We start from the raw sequence: 20204 nt of genomic DNA on the forward strand, positions 1-20204 counted from the left end.
AGCATACACCACGTTGTTAAGTCTGTGTTTTGGAGTTTTGTCTTTCGGGTGAACCAGTTTCTGTCTGAGTGTGTTGCTGGGTCTGAAGTACACTGGGATGTCGTGCTTGGAGAAAACTCTCCTGAGTTTCTCTGATACACCGGCTACATAGAGGATGACAACGTTGTTGCGTCTGTCTTTCTTATCCTCCCTCGCTGGTGTCTGATCTTCTTTTCTGTGCATCTTTGCTGACTTCATGAACGCCCAGTTGGGATAACCGCATGTTTTGAGTGCTTCCTTTACATGTGTGTGTTCCTTCTTTTTCCCTTCAGGCTTAGAGGGAACATGTTCTGCCCGGTGGTGTAGGGTCCTGATTACTCCAAGTTTGTGTTCCAGAGGGTGATGGGACTGCTGGCGTACAGGACCAGAGAGTGTTGAATCCTGACCTTAGTCACCGTGTTGTTATTTACTAAAGTACGTGTGAAAATTCGCATGCTTCAGCTCTTAGCACTGACCTTCATCTTTAAAAGTGAGTGGTCAATGCACCTTTTTCACTTATTGCCAAATTATAGCTGGAAAGCCATTCATGTAATTAATAGTTTTAATGGTGCTTCCACTTCATTCCGGCTTCCTGCTATTGCAGACTTGCTGTCATGGCTCATTGGGACACTTAATTGAGAAGTGAAGTCGGTAATATTATTAGTCACACCTGGATTTTTCCAACCATAAAAACCATGTGTAGGTGTAGCTGTGTATCACGGTTTCTTGCACTTCTTTTCTTCCACTACAGCTGAAGCCCAACAAACACAAAACTGTCTTCTAATGTTTCTCAAACTGGGATCCTACATTTTCCTGTACTAAGAAACTTCATCAAACCAGTCAACTTAACAATGTTAAAGAGTGTTACATTAAACACCCATGAGCATTAAATCTCAGTCTTATAATACAGCTCTGCCACAGAGCTGTATTATAAGACTGAGCCTCTGCCACAGAGCCTAGTACATCTAATTACATCTAACAGGCTCGGGATCAACTGACATTTTGTTATTCGCTCCACGATAATCCAGAAATTATGAGCCATTTTCCGCTTTGTTCTTGAAGGTCTTATCTACTCCATGAAATGAGCAGTTGGAAAAACCTGTCAGTATGTCCCGTTTACTGATAACATGGAAACACACCACTGATGGAAAGCATCAGCAGACTTTGTCCAGATGTTAGGCATTCTTATAATTATTAGGAATTTCTGACTCTTGCTGCATGGCACTGATTTGTGAGCAATTTAACACTGATCTGCTCTCCTCTAAATGAGATTTGTCAAATGAGCTCCTACTTCCAGACTTCTTCTCACAGCTCTAGTTGCACTCAATTAATGAATGAAGTGAAACAGAATAGCATCCCTGTATAAACTGTTGCATTTTGCAAATAAACTTCAGCTGAGCGAATCAAACACACAACAGGTTTTCAGAGGTGTGACAGAAAAAAGGTCATTAATAAGGCTTTGCTCATGAGTCTATGTAAGAAAAATAGATTATTTTCTACTTAGTTTCATTGCATTTTTAGCTCAAAATTCAAGTCTATTAACTCAACATTATAGCTCGACATCTGCTTTCAGATCAGCATGTCTCCCTCAGGTCTGTGTGGATATACTGTATTTAATTGAGATCAGCTGTGGCATGACAAATGAAAAATTACACCTTTATTGTTCTTAGTGGTGCATGAAGTCCACTGACCCCTGTGGAGCTTCTCAGGTGAAGTAAATTCAGCAAAAACATCATGTACAGTTTGCTATTATATGCTTAAAGTTAGTGTGTATAACATGTAAAATACTGAGGCTAGTATTTTTACTTTCATTAACATAGTGAACCCTGACATTGTTAGAAAAAGTATGTTCTTTAAAACTGAAAAATAAGTGTAATGCTGGGCTGATTCACACTGTTTGAGTGTCTGATTCAGAGTTTAAAGCTTCCTTGTGAATCAGCTGTGGTGTCAGCTGCAGCTGCTGCAGACTGAAACGCACCCTGCAGACTTCATTACCGAGAGCTTTTATCTTTTCCAGTAAACACACTCGAGCAGCGACTAATTAGATGAGATATATTAAGTCAGAACAAGCGATGATATGAAACCACATGCCTTTGATAACAAGAGGTTTATCTTGACAAACGAGAAGTATGCAAATACCACGTTTTATGCATACGCCAAAGAGAGACTTGGGTAATACTTGTAAGGTCCTTGTAATAGGTGTTACTTAATTGGTGGTAAAAATTGTAAAAGTCCTTATAACATGCTTATTAATAATTAGTATGTGCCAGTATAATGATTATTAATAAAACATTTATAGTTTTATTACAAGGCATTTACATTCATATAACAGATTACTTAAGGACTTTGGATTATAAGGACTTTGAGTATTTTTGTATTTTAGAATGGTTTATTGAGTATTAAAACACCAATTGTACCATTTAGCTAAATCTTTCTTAAAGAGGACCTGTTGGGCTGCCAGTATAGCTTACTTAGTTGACCATGTGACCCATATAGTGAAAGATTTTTACAGGCACCCACATTTGAGTCCACCCCTGCCATTTCCTGTGTGTCTATCTGCTCTTATATCCTGTCAAAAATCAAGGCTAAACCGCTGCAAAAAGTTTTTTTGTTTGTTTGTTTGTTTTTTAATTTAAAGTGGACCTGCTGTGCTCATTTCTTTCTTCACAGTTTTATTCTATACTTACACGACTCAAATTTAAAAATAATACTCATCAATCCTGTATGGAGCATTAATATAGCCCCTCAAAGTCATCGACTCCCTGAAACGAGCTGTTTTATGTCTCAAACAGAAGGTTTGATGGTCAGGCAGGTGGAGCTGCTATGAGATGATCATATTAGAGATATCCTGTCCCTGATTAACTGATCATCTAGAAGCAAGAGTTAAAAAACACAAAACAAACATTTTGAAGCTTTAGCTTTTAAGTCATAGTTATTAACAGCAGATACCTCAGTCTTTGAAACTTTGTAATATGAGCATTCATTATTGTTGCAGTCTATATACAGAAAATAAGGAAATCATAATCAGTCCCCTGCAATACTTTTTGATTGCTGCTGTTTATGGGAAAATGTAAAACATGAAAATAATCATTTGTTTTCAAAATAGCTGGGTGTCAATTGTGTACAGTCCTGTGAAAAATTATATACAGCATTAATCCGTCCATGTCCTTAAATGTTTATCCAGTTCAGGTCTACTGTGTCTGCAGGATTTAAAAGGGTGAGCAGCAGTCAGGTGGTGCTAATCAAATGCATATGATTAACTGATCATCAGAGCCTCTATAAAAGCTGAACAAACCACAAGACTTTCAGTAGCAATGTATTTTAGACCAATAAGTGGAGATGTTTGGTCATAATACATAGAACCCCGCTTGGTTAAAACCAAATACCTGACACCAACTGTAAAATAGAGTGGTGGAGGGAGGGGTGATAATTCGGATGTGTTTCACAGACACAGGATCTGGGAACCTTGAAATCATTGGGTCCTCCATGAACTCCTTTGTATGCCAGAGTATTCATTGTGAGGTCATCTGTCTGACAACTAAACCCTAGCTGAAACTGGGATAGGACAATGAGTCCAAGTATGCCAACAAATCTAAAACAAAATGGCTAAATTAAAAAAAGACTCAGGTGTTGCAATGACAGTTCAGACTTCAAGTCGATTAAAATGCTGTGGTGGGACTGAGAGCTATGCATAAACAAATCCCAACAAACCTCAATGACCTACAGCCGTGTTGTAAAGAAGAGCAGGCCAAAGTTCCCTAGCAAGGATGTGACGGACTGATGAAGTCATGCAGAAAACAATTACTTCAAGCTAAAAGTGTTTCTTCAAGTTTTCACAGTACTGGTGCAAGAAGTCTAACATGGAGGCCATGATATAAAGGCTTAGTGGCGTTTGAAATAACACATTTATTAAATACACAGCATTTCCAGGGCGGTTACAGGGATTTTATGGAGGTTACAGTCGTCAGCTGTTGTTAGCAGTTCACAGATGAGCTGTATTAATGTGAAGAGTTGGAAAGTGGGAGGAAGGTGTGTAAACTTAATGTGTGTCACACTGTTTCTCAACTCAAATGCTATATGGCACCTTCTCCCTCGTGGGTTATCCTCATAAACTATGTGAGCAAGAGGGCAGAGAGAGACCAAGAGAGGAGAGAGTGTATTTGACTGGAAAGTGATATGGAAAGGCAGAAAAAAAAAGGAAAGAGCATATTTGTTTGAGAGCAGGTGAATGGCCAGAGATAAAGTCCATTCAGGCAGCAGTTTCACTCGTTCAGTAAAGATTCCAGGAGTGTGTGTCAGCGTGTTTGAACAGTGGGTCTGTGCGGATCATTGTGAGGGGAAAATCCGCTCATTGTCACAATGTGTAGATTAAGTCATTGCTGTGTATTTTGTGATCTCCTCTGGCCTTTTTGTGTGACATTTGCATGTTTCCTCTGTGCCTGCAAAGGTTTCCTACCACCGTCCATTGTCATTTGGTGCTGGAGACACCTAAATGATGGATGTGTAAATGGGTGAACAGTATCACAAATAGTGCAGAAGACCAACCTTACTATGGTTATGCTTAGTTTTCACAGTAGTACATGGAGCTCTATGAAAATTTTCATTTTAAAATTCTGTACGTGGACGTCTTACTAATGTCTGACTAACAGCTGCTGGGTATAAGCCACAGTCATAGTCTATTTTTTAGTTCCAGTAATCAGTGTAGATGGATACAACATCTGGTTCTTTTTGAGCTGTTTTCCTGTCTGATGCAGATAACAGAAGACCTTTACTTACAGAAGATATTTTGACTCGCCATGGCAGGAAAAACACAGGTGTAACTAACAATGTCATGAGTCATGGTCATGGTCAGCAGGCCAGCATCCACCCTACCAAGAACCTGAAACAAAAACAGCAACGCTAAATGTAAATCAGCCATTCAGCCTCACTCTTGTGCTTTTCTGATTGTGACTTGCACTCTGTGGAAAAAGGTCAAACCCCTTCAGTAAAAATGATAGCCTCTCATGATGGTAAACTATTGAGTCAGCTAGTTGCAAGATATTTTCTTATGGATAACACCTGGATTCAGTATAAAAAATAAGTAACACTTATAGTGTTGTCAGCAAGGCAACACTATTAGTGTTACTTAACAAAGACAAGCTGAGCACTCAAAATGAAAGCAGCTGGTTGTTATCAACTTTACTAGAAATTACATTAAAATAAAAATCATTTACAGCAGCAAAATAAGTTTTAAAGGATCGCTTAATGCAGTCCAGATTATGTCCTGTTTCTTTATTCAGTACAAAAAAATGTTATCTTTGAAGATTACCCTGTCATTACTATTGTCTCCATAATACACAATCCCACCAGATGCTGTGTGAAATGCAACTAAAAACAGAATTCAGTGATTTGCAAATCTCATATACCTATATTCTTTCACAAAAGAATATAGAAAACAAAAACGTTTAAACTGCGACATTTATCATTTCATGTACATTTGAATTTGATGACATAAACACTTAAAACAAAGAAAGCTCAGACTGGGCAATTAAAGGGTTGTAAAAGTAATTGGTACTAAAGAAGAGACAAGCCGTAGGAACATTTTGCAACTAATGTTATGCTAACTGGCAGTTGATTGGGTTTATATGATTGGGTCTAAAAAGAGCAAGTGTTCAGTAATTAGAAATCATGGACGCCGTGTCCTCCAGACTAAAGAGAAGAGGGACAGTCCAGCTTGTTATCAAGCCTGCATCTCTGGAGATAGTTCAGTGAGTCTGATTAATGTGGAGGCGTCTCTTATTTCTTAATTTTACATAAAGTTAATTTATTAAAACTGGATTTTAAAGATCTCTAATTCTCACTCTGTCACTAACTGATCAAGTATTTATTAGTGTTTTTCTATTTACTCCCGCCCATCTGTTTTCCCCCTGAACTTCCTATACTGTACTTTCTCTTAACACTCTCTTTAGCGCATGCACGCACACACAAACACACACACACACACATACACACACACACATACAGCAGCTGTCAGAACACACATTGATTGGGTTTATAGCTTGTTAGGAAAGTGGAGATCATATTTCAGCTCTGCTCATTAAGAGTCAGCACTGATGTCACTTTGGCTCCTTTTTTGGTTACATAACACACACACACACGCACACACACGCATGCGTGTGCATGCACGCACGCACACAGAGAGGGCTATAAAATTATAAAATGAGTTGGAGCCAATCCTTAAACCAATGACTATACTGGCAGCTTTGTGAACATGTGACTGTAACATTTATTAGCATAAATGCACTCTCATGTGTATTACCAATTTCCATTCTTATTGCTTCTTGTGTGAATATCATCATATTCATAAAACATCTGCCTAATACAGTAACATTAATGCAACTGCAGCATGATCTTATTTTGCACCTTATTAAGTTAACCAGCAGTTTTATACTAATTTCACAGTGTACAATTTTAATCATTTTAAGTCTTAAAAACACCAGCTGGACACAGGATGTGGCTATGAATGGCAAACCAAACAAATCCGAAAGTTGAGCAATTCGATAAGACTAATGCAACAAAAACACGGAAAGCTTTGGGAACCTCTGAGAACTGGCATCACGAAGACTTTTAAGACCTCATCATGAGGTCAGTGGCTTTATAAAACTAGTGATGTGTCAGCCTTCATTGCATTGTGACATGTGTTTTTAGTCAGTTGTGCATTTTATCATAAGCATAGTTAATGGGGGTATTTTATTACATTTTGACTACGATTGCAGAATTACATAATCATTTGTTACTGCTCCTACGAGGTTCGGTTGGCACATAAAAAGCATCAAAACAGAACTGACATGAAATAAGGGAATAACATTATTGCATTTTGGAAAACAGGCTGTAATTTGTGTCAGGAGCTGATCATCCAACAGGACCTGGCACTGCTCGAGTCATAGAGCAGCTGACCTAAGGAGAACAAAGTCGGCCGCCTCTTTATTCACTAACTGTGTTGTCATGTGGAGCAAAGCGGTTTGTATCTCAGTAAGAGTTACAATCACTTTCTCCTATACACACACAGAGTCTCCAAGAGCTGAGACAGACCACTAACCAAATGTCACATGACAGCCTTCAAAATAAAGCTCTTGCATAACCGTAAGGGCCTGGAAGCAGAGAGTCTGTTTACAATGATCCAGTCTGAATTTGGATGACTTTCTGTAGGCTTTCTTTGTGTGTGTGTGTGTGTGTGTGTGTGTGTGTGTGTGTGTGTGTGTGTATTTGTCTGTATCTGTGTTTGGTCTCTATGCCCTCAGACGTTGCTCACATCTTTCATCTCACTGTCCTGATGTTCATCAGCTGAGCGTAGCATCACAAAGCAAGCTGAAACACGACATCAGCAAAAACAACATGAACAAACATGTTAGTAGGCGCTGGTACTTTCTAACAAAGTAGTTGAGGGTCTGCTTATTTAAAAGTTAACTTAGAAAGTTAACTATAATCCTCCTTTTTGACAAAACACACAAATATAAACCACATGTTGTAAACTAACTATTTTATACTTCAGAGGTGTCAAACTCCCTTCAGTTAATGGGCCATATGAAGCTCAGTTTGATTCCATTAAAAAATTCCATAGCTTAGATTTCCTTTAATGTTAAGAAAGCTTGATATAAAGTTAAAGACACAAAAGATTGACTAAACAAGATGCCACCCATCCAGGCAATCAATTCAGGCAGCAAGTTTACTAGTTAGGCTGTGTATTGAGCATACAGTGACCTGAGTACAATACTCTGTGGTAGACGTTTAGGAACTTAAAGTGACTTCAGGTCAAAAAGAAAAACAATACAGGCGACACGAAGTGGTGGGTCCTGAAATAAAGTTTCTTTGAAGCATCAATTGAAGCAACTACCAATAAGAGCGCAGCAAAGAGTTAATTGACATATATTTTAGCTACCTAGGCAAGTAGAGCCTGGAAAGATAGCTAGGTGACTGAAATTAAAAAGCAAGAGAATCGCTCCGTGTGGATGCAGCTTCCATGGTTTTTCACTGGTTGACATTCCACATTGTGTTTGCCTAGGTAACCCTCTATCTATCAGAACTGTTGAATGGTAGAGCTGCATCATCTCCATTCATGCTAATAGACCATTTTTTTTAAAGCAATGGTGGATCATAGAGCCTTGCACTAGTTCAGAAAGTTAGCAACATATGCTAGCCGCGCTATACAGATATAGCAGCACAAAAGTTTGAGATGCATTTTTAAAAGGTAAGAAGTTAAAAAAGAAGCTGTCCGCTAAGGACTTGCAGGCACTATTTTTAAGGTTATATGACCCAGGTAACAAACGTGAATTCTGAACCCTGGCTGACACAACTGACTTAATCAAGGGCTCTGGCATTATTTACCCTGACATATGTCAATCATTGGTGTCCTGCACTCTCATTGGTAGTCCTTTTATTCAACTGCCAGTGGTTATTTCACCCATAGTCATGCAAAGTCTTCAAATGTCATTCACTTCCTGTGTGGGCGCAGCTTTAACAACGTGTTATTACATTCACACTAAAGACCACAGTGGCTCTAAAAAAGCATATCTTGAACAGGTTTTGGAAGGAAATGTTATTTTACTATTTATGATACAAAAAAGTTGACATACTCTAGAAATGCTTTTAACTTTCCATGCATTTTCTCACCCATACAAGTGCCCACTAGGAGTAGCAGTGGATTTTATTGAAAAACCCCAAAATATTAATGACTAATGATTAATCAGTGGCAAAGCTATCCAGTGGGCTTGAGTGAATGCACGCTTGACACCACTGGCCTGTTTTCTTGACTGCTTATTTAACTCAGGGTCATAGAGAGGCTGGGATCTAACCCAGCTGGCACAAGGCGAGGGCAGGAGGGTGCCAGTCCATCATTGGGCTAACACAAAGAGACTGACCATCGCACCCACTCACCTCCACACACATGTAGCCAGTTTGGAATCACCATTTAACCTCAAAAGCATGTATTAGGACTCTGAGAGGAAGCCAAAGGAAGCAATAATAAGTCATGTGCTGTTTTATTTTGTGATTCTTAGTCTGTTTACACTGTTGTCAGTTTTATTTCCTGGCCTTGTTAGTTTGCATGTTCCATCCCGCTAAATATCTCAGCCGTGTGGTCCTTCACACCTGTTTACAGTTAGCCATCAGTCTCCTCAGCGTATATATACCTGAATTTGTTCTTCTTACCTGCCAGAGTGTGTTGTCTCCTTCAAGCTTTCCAGTATTCCTAGGGTTTTTCATGCCTTTTTGGTGCTCGTAGTTATTTTCTGGACTTCAGGTACTTTCTGTGGAGTTTGGACTTTTGTCAAACTCAAAACCATTCTGCATTAAAGCGATGGTGCTAAAATGCTGCATGCCCTACTGCCCTCATTTCAAACATGCATTCACCTTAAAATGAAACCTCAGTCTTGTTTACAGCCTGTGGGAGTAGAGTTTATATACACACACATTCTCAGTCTGCCACTAAGCACTCAAACACAACATATTTTTATACCAAATATTCTTTATTTCTCAGGGTATAAAACGTCTGTACAAATATATCAAACACAAACCAAAGCCCTCGGTTAAACAGAGAATTGCAGCAGTGTTTTTATATGCAGAGAAAATGAAAACACTGGCGCTTCACACAGGCTCAGTGGACTGGTTTCCTAAGAGAAGCTTTCGGCTGGTGTCTCATGTGAGTGAGCTCAGGTGTCCTCTAGGGGGTATCAACCTCAGTAAAACAATCGAACCTCAAAAATGAGACCTTCTGTTGGCAATGCTTCTGTTTACACTCACAAAACCACGTGGTGCAGTCTTGTGCAATCAGAAATTAGGTCAACATGGGCATTTAGTGCCCAGTTAGGTCTAAATGTGCATGAAGTTGCACATTTAGACCTAAAGTAAACAGAGGATCAGTTCTTGTTGTAGTCTGACTCAAACATTTTCCTATTGGATGACTTTAACTTGCTATCCAATAGCACTACACAAGTTACTTATTGATAAGTGTCCTCAGCAGAGATAATTAGGTCACTCTGGAATCCAGTTCCAGCACCAAATCTACTGATCTACTGAACTCAACCACATCTCTGAAAACTCATAGCTCAATAACACCTATAAAACTCCTGACTTTGGACCTGCTCCAAACACAGAACATTTCTGTCTTAGCTTTAGAAGAATACCAGCACACCACATGTCTTCTCTGACTGTCTTTAAACACTGTTCACTTCCAGAGACCGATCTGTTCTACATTGCAAAGCCTTACATCCATCATACAGTGCAGGGTGCATGCTGCTGTTGAACACTTAGGGGGGGAAAGCAGCTAAAAGAAGTAAAACTTAATCTATGCTGTTTTCTGGTAGCACAGTCATAGTCTTACACATTAAAGGTTGTATCACATGACAGCAGTTTGAATTGTAATATCCTATTAATCAGTCAGTCATGAACAGAGTGGCATAATTTGCATGCTTTATGGAGTCACATTTTAATGTATGAGGAGGAGAAAAAAAACATCAAGGAGGATTTACCCTGAAATCCAACTCAGACCTATGTAAGAATATGTTGATTTAATGTATTTCAATAGGTATACATTTTTTTACTGAAAGACTGCAGTGAGCAAACATCCTGCTTTCCAGAAATTTTAAACTAGGTAAAAGCTGATAAAGGGAAACACAAGCTATGATAAAGACTCTGCATGACCTTTAGCCTACTTTACTGCACCATCAGCCAAGACTGCACACAAACAGCAAGACAAGTAACCTATTATGCCTTTTCCCCTGCAAGAAACAATGCGTTTGCTATCAAGCCTAAAACACCGTGAAACAGTGAAACCATTCAGTCTCCACTGTAACATCTTCAATAGAAAGCTACCAAGCAGCTCTAGTAAAACCCATTCTAAAGCTGATCTGTTTTGCTTTTCCTTATTTTCTGTTATACATCAACTGTTACACTCATGGATGCTCGTATTAAACACAGCCAAATTTTCAAATAATGACATCAGAGATCCCTGTGAGCCCAAAGGCTGAGGCTGTTTTTTTTACTCTTGGATCTTTATGATGTCACTGAGAGGTGATGACTTTAATATGGTAATTTCTGAGCACAGCTCCACCCACCTGCCAACCTGTTCAGACCTTCTGTTTACAAGAGGAATCCAAAAAAGGTTGAAAGGGCCTAAAAACAGTTTGTTTCAGACAGAAGATGACAGAAGGCCCAATGCAAGAAACATAAGGATTATTTTGAACTGTGACTCATGCAAAGCTACTCTAGAGTCCAAGAATAAATATGAAGCTGAAAATGAGCACAAGAGTGTAATTTACAAATTGGCTGAAAATATGCAACTCTGACAGAAAACACTACGTGGATTCCAAACTGTGGATATTTTAATCTAAATAAAACATTTCTTATTTTTCAAAGTTTCATTATTAAAATGAATTGAACTTCCCAGGCACAACATGGCTTACTCTGTTTCACACCAGTAAAGAACCCAACAGCCACAGATTAGAAAATGTGATGCGGGGTAGTTCTTTGGGGGAAAATGCTTATTTTTGAGAACTGTACAAGGTTTTCACGCCACACTTAAAAGCCAAAATACCTGTCAGTTACATCTTACATGGGCCTGATGTCATTGTAACTTCACACATCCACAGCCTCAGTTATTTTTATGTCACTAATAATACAAGAAGCAAAATATCTCATTAAATCAAATCTTTTAAACAATTTTAAGACCCTGAGCTTTAAACCATTTGCCCAGGCCATCCTTTTTGGTGCCTCATTGGTGGATATGTATGCTGGCTCTTGTATATATTTTTACTGTACTATTTACTCTGTGCTGTTTAGAATCTGGTCTGTGATATGTTTTATGAAGGCCGCAAGCTGAAATGCGTCAGTCAAATAATAAATCTGTTTTTCATAATATAATTATCTTTTTTCTAATAAATTCTGACTTTTAACCGGGAAGTGAGATAAAACTTCCAAATTTTAAAATGCAGCTGTGACAGTGTTCATGTCTGATCTCTATGAATAATTGTGTTTTATGCTACAAAATGGCATAACAAACATTGCGCCGTTTCCTGTCTGCTGCAGTGACTTTAATACAATGAGCCTTTTTAGACGGAGACACCGAAGAAAAATAAAACAGATCCTGCTGGTCTGTGCTCTCGGTTTAGTAACTATGGTGTACGAAGGAAGGTGTGGCAGCTGAGTGTGTGACAGCCACATGTTTTCCATCTTCACTTTTGTTTTTATTGCTGCTTAACAACACATAAAGCTACATCTATTTGAGAGAGGACAGCCTGCAAGCACTATCACAGAAAACAGTAAACACAGGGTTGGCTATAACAGTGAGGGCAGAAAAAAGGATGGTTAACATTGCTAGTACAAAATTCAAACTTCACAGTCTTAATTGCATTGAAGAGAAAAGGTGAAGTCACTTTCTTTTTTTTCTTTTTTTTCTTTTTTTTTTGCAAACCTACAGAAACAAGCACATGCAAAGAGCACTGGGTTGGTTTAATTACATTATGTGCTCATAGTTAAGGTTGTTTAAGTGTCTGCAAAGATAAATCAAACCCACATCAAGCAGAACAAATATCTAACATCAATCTGCTTTTATTTGCCTGCCTTGCAGCTTGTGCCTGTAGATGATTTAGATCGAATGTCTCAGTTTTAAACTGAATTCTTCATTTCCATGTGAAAAGAGCCACTTGAGTACTGCACTGAGCAACGTTCTCGTTTGTGGAACAATGCGATCATGAATTACAAAATGTCCTCCTGCCCGATTAAGGTCAAGCACCAGTCACCAGCACAGTGCAGAGATTTATATTTAACCACACCACACTGGTACCACTCTATTTTAACAGTTTGTTCGGTCTTTCAGTAATAATGGGGGCTAGATGAAGATGATAAAATACCACAGCTACCAGTGGAAACCCAAAGTGGGTCACTGAGTCCTGGATCCAGGTTGTATCTTCTTGACTAAAGATACAACTTGCTGTTAGAGAGCAGTGGACATGCTTTTTAACATATTATGATTTTTTTTTTCATTATCTGGCTCCTTATTCTTTGAAATCTCACTTTTGATCAAAGCACACGAAGAAAGACGTGATTGGCACCTATCCAAAGCCTAAGCCTCACCAAACCTTTTGCTGTCAGGACATGCTGAAAACTATGCTTAATTTCATGCCAGACCTAACAGCATAATTGTCCAGATCAGCACTGCAATTAAAGGGGAAACCCTGATCCAGGTTATAGACAAAACATGTGTGTCACCAGGAAATACTTAACAGTTTAATAAAGGTTTTTTTTTTCATTATGAATAACAATGGCCCCAGTTATAAAAAGCAGCTCTAAAATTAACTGAGGGTTGGACTTGTTCTGACTATAATTATATCCACTGATCATTGTCTGGGTCAGAAACTCCAAAATGACAACGTTTGGTCTGGTCTGGTCTATTTCAGTCAGCAGTTCTTTCTAATCATGGGCATCTGAAACCAGACTAAATTTAGAAGCAAGTTAAAAAAAGGACTAGGAATTGGACGCACAGTTTTTAAGCCACCAATAATAACAATTATATTCTGAAGACAGTCCAGTTCCCCTCCAGGGTACGTAACCAGGCTGCATAAATCCATTATAGGTTGGATCTAACTCCAGAGAAAACACATTTCCAAGTTCCTGTTCAAATCTGTACCAGTCTAATCCTGAACAATATTATCACATCTTCTGCTAGTCCCACAATAGAACTGGTTCATGCCAGTTTAATTCCAGGAGACACAGCACCACCTTCTCCTGCAGGGAGGCTCAGTAGTAAATCTCATCCAGAATCCAGAATGGGGGCTAAAAACAAAATATTTTACATCTGTGACACTTCCCAGCCGCAGTCCAGGAGAGGTCCTGTATCCATCTCCTTTTAAAGAGAAAACCACCTTTCTGTGCTTGTCAACTAAAACCCGGCTGAATCAGACAAGAATAAAGTCTCCTCTAGGCCACACAACAATACCTTCTCCACCACGACTTTGACAGACTTTTCATCTTGTCCGGTGTCTGTCTTTGCTTTTTTCTGCATTTCTTTTTCCCCCTTTGGTGCTTATGGGAGCTGTAGTTCTGCAGGCTGGCCAATATGGCTGTGTCAAACACTTCCTTGAGATTTTTTTGGGTCAGCGAAGAGCACTCTAAGTAGGCCACAGCTCCAATCTCCATCGCACAGTCCTGGGCATCCACTGGGTCCACAGGTCTTTCACGGTACTTCGCCAGATCAATGAGGACCTAAAGAAAATTACAAAAATATGAAATAAATATACTTACTAGTTTAAGCAAATAGCATCACATCACCCCAATACTATTTGTCTTAGAATTGCTTTTTACATTTTAATTGAGCCTTTTAAGGTATATCTGGATCTGACTTTAAGTTATATCTCTTTCCCCCTTGGACGCCTATTATAGTCAAATCTCATCTTTATGGGGGAAAGACATACAGCATAAAAGTAGATCCAGGTGTGGCCCTTGTGGCTGTTTTAAAGTCAAGAGGGTGACTGCATGTTTGCATCAGCACCGGCCTGAGGAGATCCTTCTCACAGAGTTAGTTATTGTTTTCCCTTTTCGGTCCTCTTAATCTGTATTGCCTGCTTTTAGTCTTCCTTTTTATATTTTTTTACATTTTTGCCTGTTTTGTATGTTTTTTGTCTAACCTCTTGTTTTTCTCTTTTTTTAAATGAATTAGTCTTATCTTTTTGCCTGTCTGGCAATTGCTACTTGCTGGAAATGGACTGACATTTGTACTGATCATTCAAAGTGCTTTAGACTACAACATATATATACATATATTTATATATATATTCCAACCCAGCATCATGGAAAAACGTGTAAGCAAAAACGTGAAATCTACGAGAGTCAAAATGTGAAGTGGACATGAAAATGGACATGGTGGACCAGCGTGTTTATTACACGCTTTGATATCAGGTTGCATCTTCATACTTTCATTAAGGGTAAATTGCATCCATGGTCAATTTTAGAATTGCCAGTTAAACTCACATATCTTTTTACTGTGGGACGAAGCCAGAAAGATTAGAATCTGACAACACTGACGTACAGCAGGAACACATTTGCAGGAACCTGCTTGCTGTAAAGTGACAGTACTGACCTCAGCACACAATCAGTTGAGGAGACAGGAAAGATGCATCTGTACAGGCTTTAGCGTTTTTATGCACTGGGTAAGTTGCACGAAAAGGTTTTATAATCCAAACAGCTACAGCCCTTGAGTATACATCCATGTGCTTTTTCCTACAAACACATTATGCAATGCCAAAATTGCATTTGGTCATAATGTCGAAAGTTGCAACATTACCAACTTGTGACATTGCGACAACTCTTCTCTGTGGTCACAAAAAAACATCTAGACAGCACGGAGACTTGGACATTTACGAGGCTCCAGTTTGTGGTGCTGCTGAACGATGCTGTGTTTCTAATATTTACTCTACCCTGACTGATTTAAATGGAGCAGACAAAATGTATAAACCTCGACAGTGGTATAACTAAAGCTGCCAAAATGACCATAAAGGTGAATAAATATTTCTCTACAAGAGAATCAACACCAGCTGAATGTCATAACCTTCAAAATGTTACAGTTTAATTCTAGATTCACAACCAAGCTGTGCAATAACTTTAATAACGCTTCCATTTAGTTTGTGCATGGTGTCATTGGTTTACACAATGATAAGAATGATAAGAAAGAGAAACAGGCAACAGAATTACATAAATCATGATTTATGTACAGGATAAAAATCAACACCTTGACATCCTCTCTGAGATCACACTGCGTCCCGACAAGAACCAGCGGCGCAAAGGGGGCGTGTTTCCGAATCTCTGGTACCCACTTCTCAGGAACGTTCTGAAATGAGGCAGGGCTGACGACGCTGAAGCACAGCAGGAACACATCTGCACTGGTGTAACACAGAGGGCGCAGCTTGTCGAACTCATCCTGGAAAGGTTGTGAGAGATCGAGTGTTCACACAGAGATACTGTGATTCATCACTGCCTACCTCTGCTTCAAGGCAGTGGTTCTTGAACTAAAGGGCGGGCCCCACTTTGATCTCCAACTTTATCTTTCCTCTCTCATTCAATGTTCCACTGTTTTTGAGGGCAGCTGATCATTGTAGTGATAATCTACCATATTATCCCAAAAGTGCACTTTGCTCTATAAGTGCAGGTTTAACTTTTGTTTCTTGAGTTTCCAGAATTAGAATGGGAGGACCTATCAGCTATCAGGACCCTCTTCTGTTGGATTTATGAAACAAGCACTGTCTCTAAAGTTTGATTAAGCTTCAAGGTTTTATTTTTGACACGGCATGCTATAGCATCCCCCTAGTTATGCTGCTATAGGCTCTCACTGGTGGCAGACTTTCCACGAACAGAGCATTTTCATTCTCCTCTGAGATGCATTTTTTGTTTGTTTGTTTGTTTGTTTGAAACTGTCATACATGAATTCATGAAACAGTGATGACCTCTAAGTTTCCAGGTTTTTTGTTTGTCTGTGAACACGGTTATTTATCTGTCTAGATTAACCCATTCTTTATGAAATTAGTCATTTAAATTTTCAAAGTAAAAAACAAAAAAGAAATTAAATACAAATGTCTACATTCAGAGGCTGAAGGGAATGGTAGTGAAATGAATCGTTTTGCCACTCACACAAGACCACACTTTGAGTCATACACATTATAGATATTTTACTTTTCTTTTGTCTAATTTTAATATGTAATTAGTTGAAAATATGTTATAAATAATCATTAGAAACTACTTGATAAGGTGTATAAAAAGATGATGGTTTGGCTTCCTCTTCTTTTTAACCTCCATTTTCTCAGTTGCCACAGTGATGTGTTCCCACTGTAGCATCTGCACAGCAGAGACCTGAAATGTACTGTAGTGATTAGTTTAACAGTTAAAGAAAAAAGAAAATCATTTCCATCAACGTGGACAAATAAATGACCTTTTTGTGATTCTTTTACCATTTGCTATAGAACCAGGGTGATTGTACAACTGATGATGCTACATGTCATTAATGTTTGTCTTTTCTCTCCCAGAGTTTGTATTTTCTGTTGTTTTTTGTTTGTCTGCTCCTCCTTTCTCCTTACTCTTCTCTTTCCCCTCATTCTTTATCTGGTTGTACCAGAAGGCTACCACTTTCACTGGCTACTAATCAGATCTAGGTTCCATTTTAAAATTTTTGTTTTAACCTTTAGAGCACTACATGGACAGGCCCCTCCCTATATTGCTGATTTGATTCACATATACACCTCTTCACGTAACCTCCGGGGGACCACAGTGGTCCCCCATACTCGTTTCAGAGCTTAAGGGGACCGATCTTTCCTTGCATCCAGACTGTGGAATGCACTTCCTATATTTCTACAGCGTTCGGACTCTGTGGAGACCTTCAAAAAGCAGCTAAGGACATTTTTATTTCAAAAAGCTTTTAATTAGACCAGGGCTTTTATGATGTATTTATGATTGTATTGAGTTTTTGTTACCTCTCTTGTGAAACACTTTGTGACATATGTCTGTGAAAAGTGCTATATAAATAAACTTTTACTTACTGATTTACTTTACTGCTTCTCTTCCTGCTAAAAATAAGTTATTTCTCCCCATTGTTACCAAATCCTTTCTCATAGGGCATCAGCTGATGGTTGCAGTTCCAGATACTACAAACTGTCTTACATATAAATACAGCTGAGGTGAGCTGAAAAATAGTGAATAGTTTTTTTGAGACTCTATTTACAAGACTGTGAGTTGACTGTGAGTTAAAATGTTTTTTTTTATTGTTATACCTATAGTAACTTTCCTAAATCTTGCCTCAGATTATTATTATTATGCCCTCAAAAATAATACTTAAAAAACTAACACTGAAACTAATAAAACATAAATTAAAACTAAACATTTTTGAACAATAAAAACTAAACTGAAATAAGAAAATCCACTCTGGAAACCTACTGAAACTAAACTGAATTAAAAACAAAAAGTCAAAATGAAGTAAAAATAAAAACTCATTAGAAAATTAAAAAAAAAAAAAACTATAATAACTCTGGTGCATGATTATGTGATTATACTGCATGTGTGGTGATTTTTTTTTACCATATTTGTTTTATCTCTATCAGCATATACCCTCTGTTTGATGTTTAACCAGTTGTAGCCTATCACAGTGTTCTAGATCTTCCACTATCTTCAAACAAACATCTACTCCTTCGCAAATGTAGACAGAATTACATCACTTCCTGTGTGCCAGAGAGTTATTCCAAGGAAAGACCTAGAGATACACAAAACACTGATTTATTTTTAGTCTGTGAGTCCTAATCTATGTTCCTGTCATCTATGAAACATCCCTGCAATGTAGAACCTAATGAACTTCATGTTTTAACCTGTTTACATGTTATCCCACTGACTAGGGCTAGGATGTGCATTGTCCTGTTTCAATGCAGCCTTTTCAGCACGTCTTACCCCTCTTCCCTCCCATTTCCTTTGTAGCTCAGGCAAAAAAAAAGGCATTTGTCTTACTGGATGCTACTCAGACAGGCAAGAAAGAAAGAAAGAATAATTTCCTTGGGAGAGGCATTGTGTCCAACATGAATTTTTTTTAAAAAAAAAACCCAAAAAAACAACAGGAAACACTGCTCTGTGAGTGTCTAGTGTTAGTTTGTACAGAGATCACTGACCTGTCCAGCTGTGTCACAGAGTTGTAGTTTAACTGGCTGCCCGTCCACTGATACCACCGCTACACGCACGCACACACACGCACACACACAGACACACACAAATCATCTTGAGGTTAGTATCACCAATGTAAGGTTTACTGTTGTAATAAAATGACAAACTTTGACTTTGATGACAACACAACACAAACTGGCAAAAAAAGTCAGTATGATAAAAAAAATTAAAAGAATATGAAAAACTGAATTTTAATATATTAAATAAGTCAAGTAAACACATAAATCAATCCCTTGAGACAGCTTCTAGGCAAAACTGTGACTGTGTGAAATATGATCATTAAAGCCAAAGACATTATTTCTAACACTTGATGAACTGAAACATAGATCATTGAATTTATTGGATCCTATGAACCATGTCATTAGTTTCTCCTCTTTTTTACCTGAGAAGTTGTCAAACGCAGTCGGAACGTACTCGGTTGGATAGCCGTTGGTGGTGTAGCTGACCACCAGGCTGGTTTTCCCCACAGCCCCGTCCCCGACCAGGACGCACTTCACCCGCTTCTCCGCTGCTCCGGCTCCCGCTGACCCTGCCGCGGATCGCCGCGTCCTGCCCGAGCCTCTGTCCCGGCTCCGGACCCTCCGCGGGGGCACAGGCGGAGCAGGGGACACCGGTGCCGGCTTGTAGCAGCCATCGCCCCGCTGGGGCATCTGGCACGGAGAGGAGGGTGACATGGAGCCCGAGGAGACCCGGGCGGGAGGTTCAGTCTTGTTGAGGGCCAGTTTTCACTCCGTCCATTCTTCCGTTAACGTCCGCCACAGTTTGTCAACTGACTTAATGTGGTAGCCGAAGCCCTCTTCCTTTTAGTTACCATGGTTAAATCACCAAAGTTGGACCCGAGGCTCACCTAACACAGCCCCTTTAAGCGTCATGATTTATTAAATTATTAATGAGAGTCCGATACAAAGAGCGGAGGATGAATTAACGTTGGCCGCCGGTCTGAGTCTATGTCCGTCCAGACGTCCAACGGACAGACCCGCCGCTAACTCCCCTTCAGTGACATCACGGTGCCTCTGTGTGTGTGTGTGTGTGTGTGTGTGTGTGTGTGTGTGTGTGTGTGTGTGTGTGTGTGTGTGCTTGGATTACAGGTGTTGTGGGGACACATAGCGGTTGCACGCACTCACACTGTATGGACTTCGGAGGACAAACTATGTCTTACAAATCCATTAAGGTTTAGATTGATGTTGGGGTTAACTAAGTAAAAAAAGTAGTAGATGATGGTTTCATAGACTGAAATTTGATTTATTTTTCCTTCCTTTTTCCTGTTGCTTTTTTTTCTTTGTTTGAAAATGCTCTGCTGCTTTCATCAAGCATTATTGTGGCGTTTTCTTTGTATGAAATATCAGCATTATTGTCTAACATCTTTATTTTTATTTTTTTAAAGTGAAAACCATGGTATGTGGTTTTCTCTTCTTTTTGTCTGTTCTGGAGTACTTACTGCAAATCACATACCACATCTTATCACA

At 39.0% G+C, this 20204-nt stretch overlaps 1 protein-coding gene across 1 annotated transcript; it reads right to left on the bottom strand.

The window, feature by feature from the left end:
* Positions 1-9500: 9500 nt before the first annotated feature.
* On the bottom strand, positions 9501-19725 carry rhoua (ras homolog family member Ua). Its single transcript, XM_063477346.1, has 4 exons — positions 19121-19725; positions 18687-18745; positions 15776-15964; positions 9501-14253 (listed from the first exon to the last, which is right to left on the bottom strand). The coding sequence occupies exons 1-4, from the start codon at positions 19410-19412 to the stop codon at positions 13969-13971; spliced, it is 825 nt and encodes a 274-aa protein (XP_063333416.1). The 5' UTR covers positions 19413-19725; the 3' UTR covers positions 9501-13968.
* Between the last annotated feature and the right edge of the window lie 479 nt (positions 19726-20204).

The sequence above is a fragment of the Pelmatolapia mariae genome, linkage group LG1 (genome assembly GCF_036321145.2).
Source record: "Pelmatolapia mariae isolate MD_Pm_ZW linkage group LG1, Pm_UMD_F_2, whole genome shotgun sequence".
Classification (NCBI taxonomy): Eukaryota; Metazoa; Chordata; class Actinopteri; order Cichliformes; family Cichlidae; genus Pelmatolapia; species Pelmatolapia mariae.

What these genes read in the sequence shown, in the direction of transcription:
- rhoua (XM_063477346.1), bottom strand. Translation starts at nt 19,412, where the DNA reads ATGTCACCCTCCTCTCCGTGCCAGATGCCCCAGCGGGGCGATGGCTGC. An exon ending in TCTGTGACACAGCTGGACAG is followed by an intron (nt 15,965 to 18,686) that starts GTCAGTGATCTC and finishes CAACCTTTCCAG; the next exon opens with GATGAGTTCGACAAGCTGCG. An exon ending in ATCTCAGAGAGGATGTCAAG is followed by an intron (nt 14,254 to 15,775) that starts GTGTTGATTTTT and finishes AATTTTCTTTAG; the next exon opens with GTCCTCATTGATCTGGCGAA.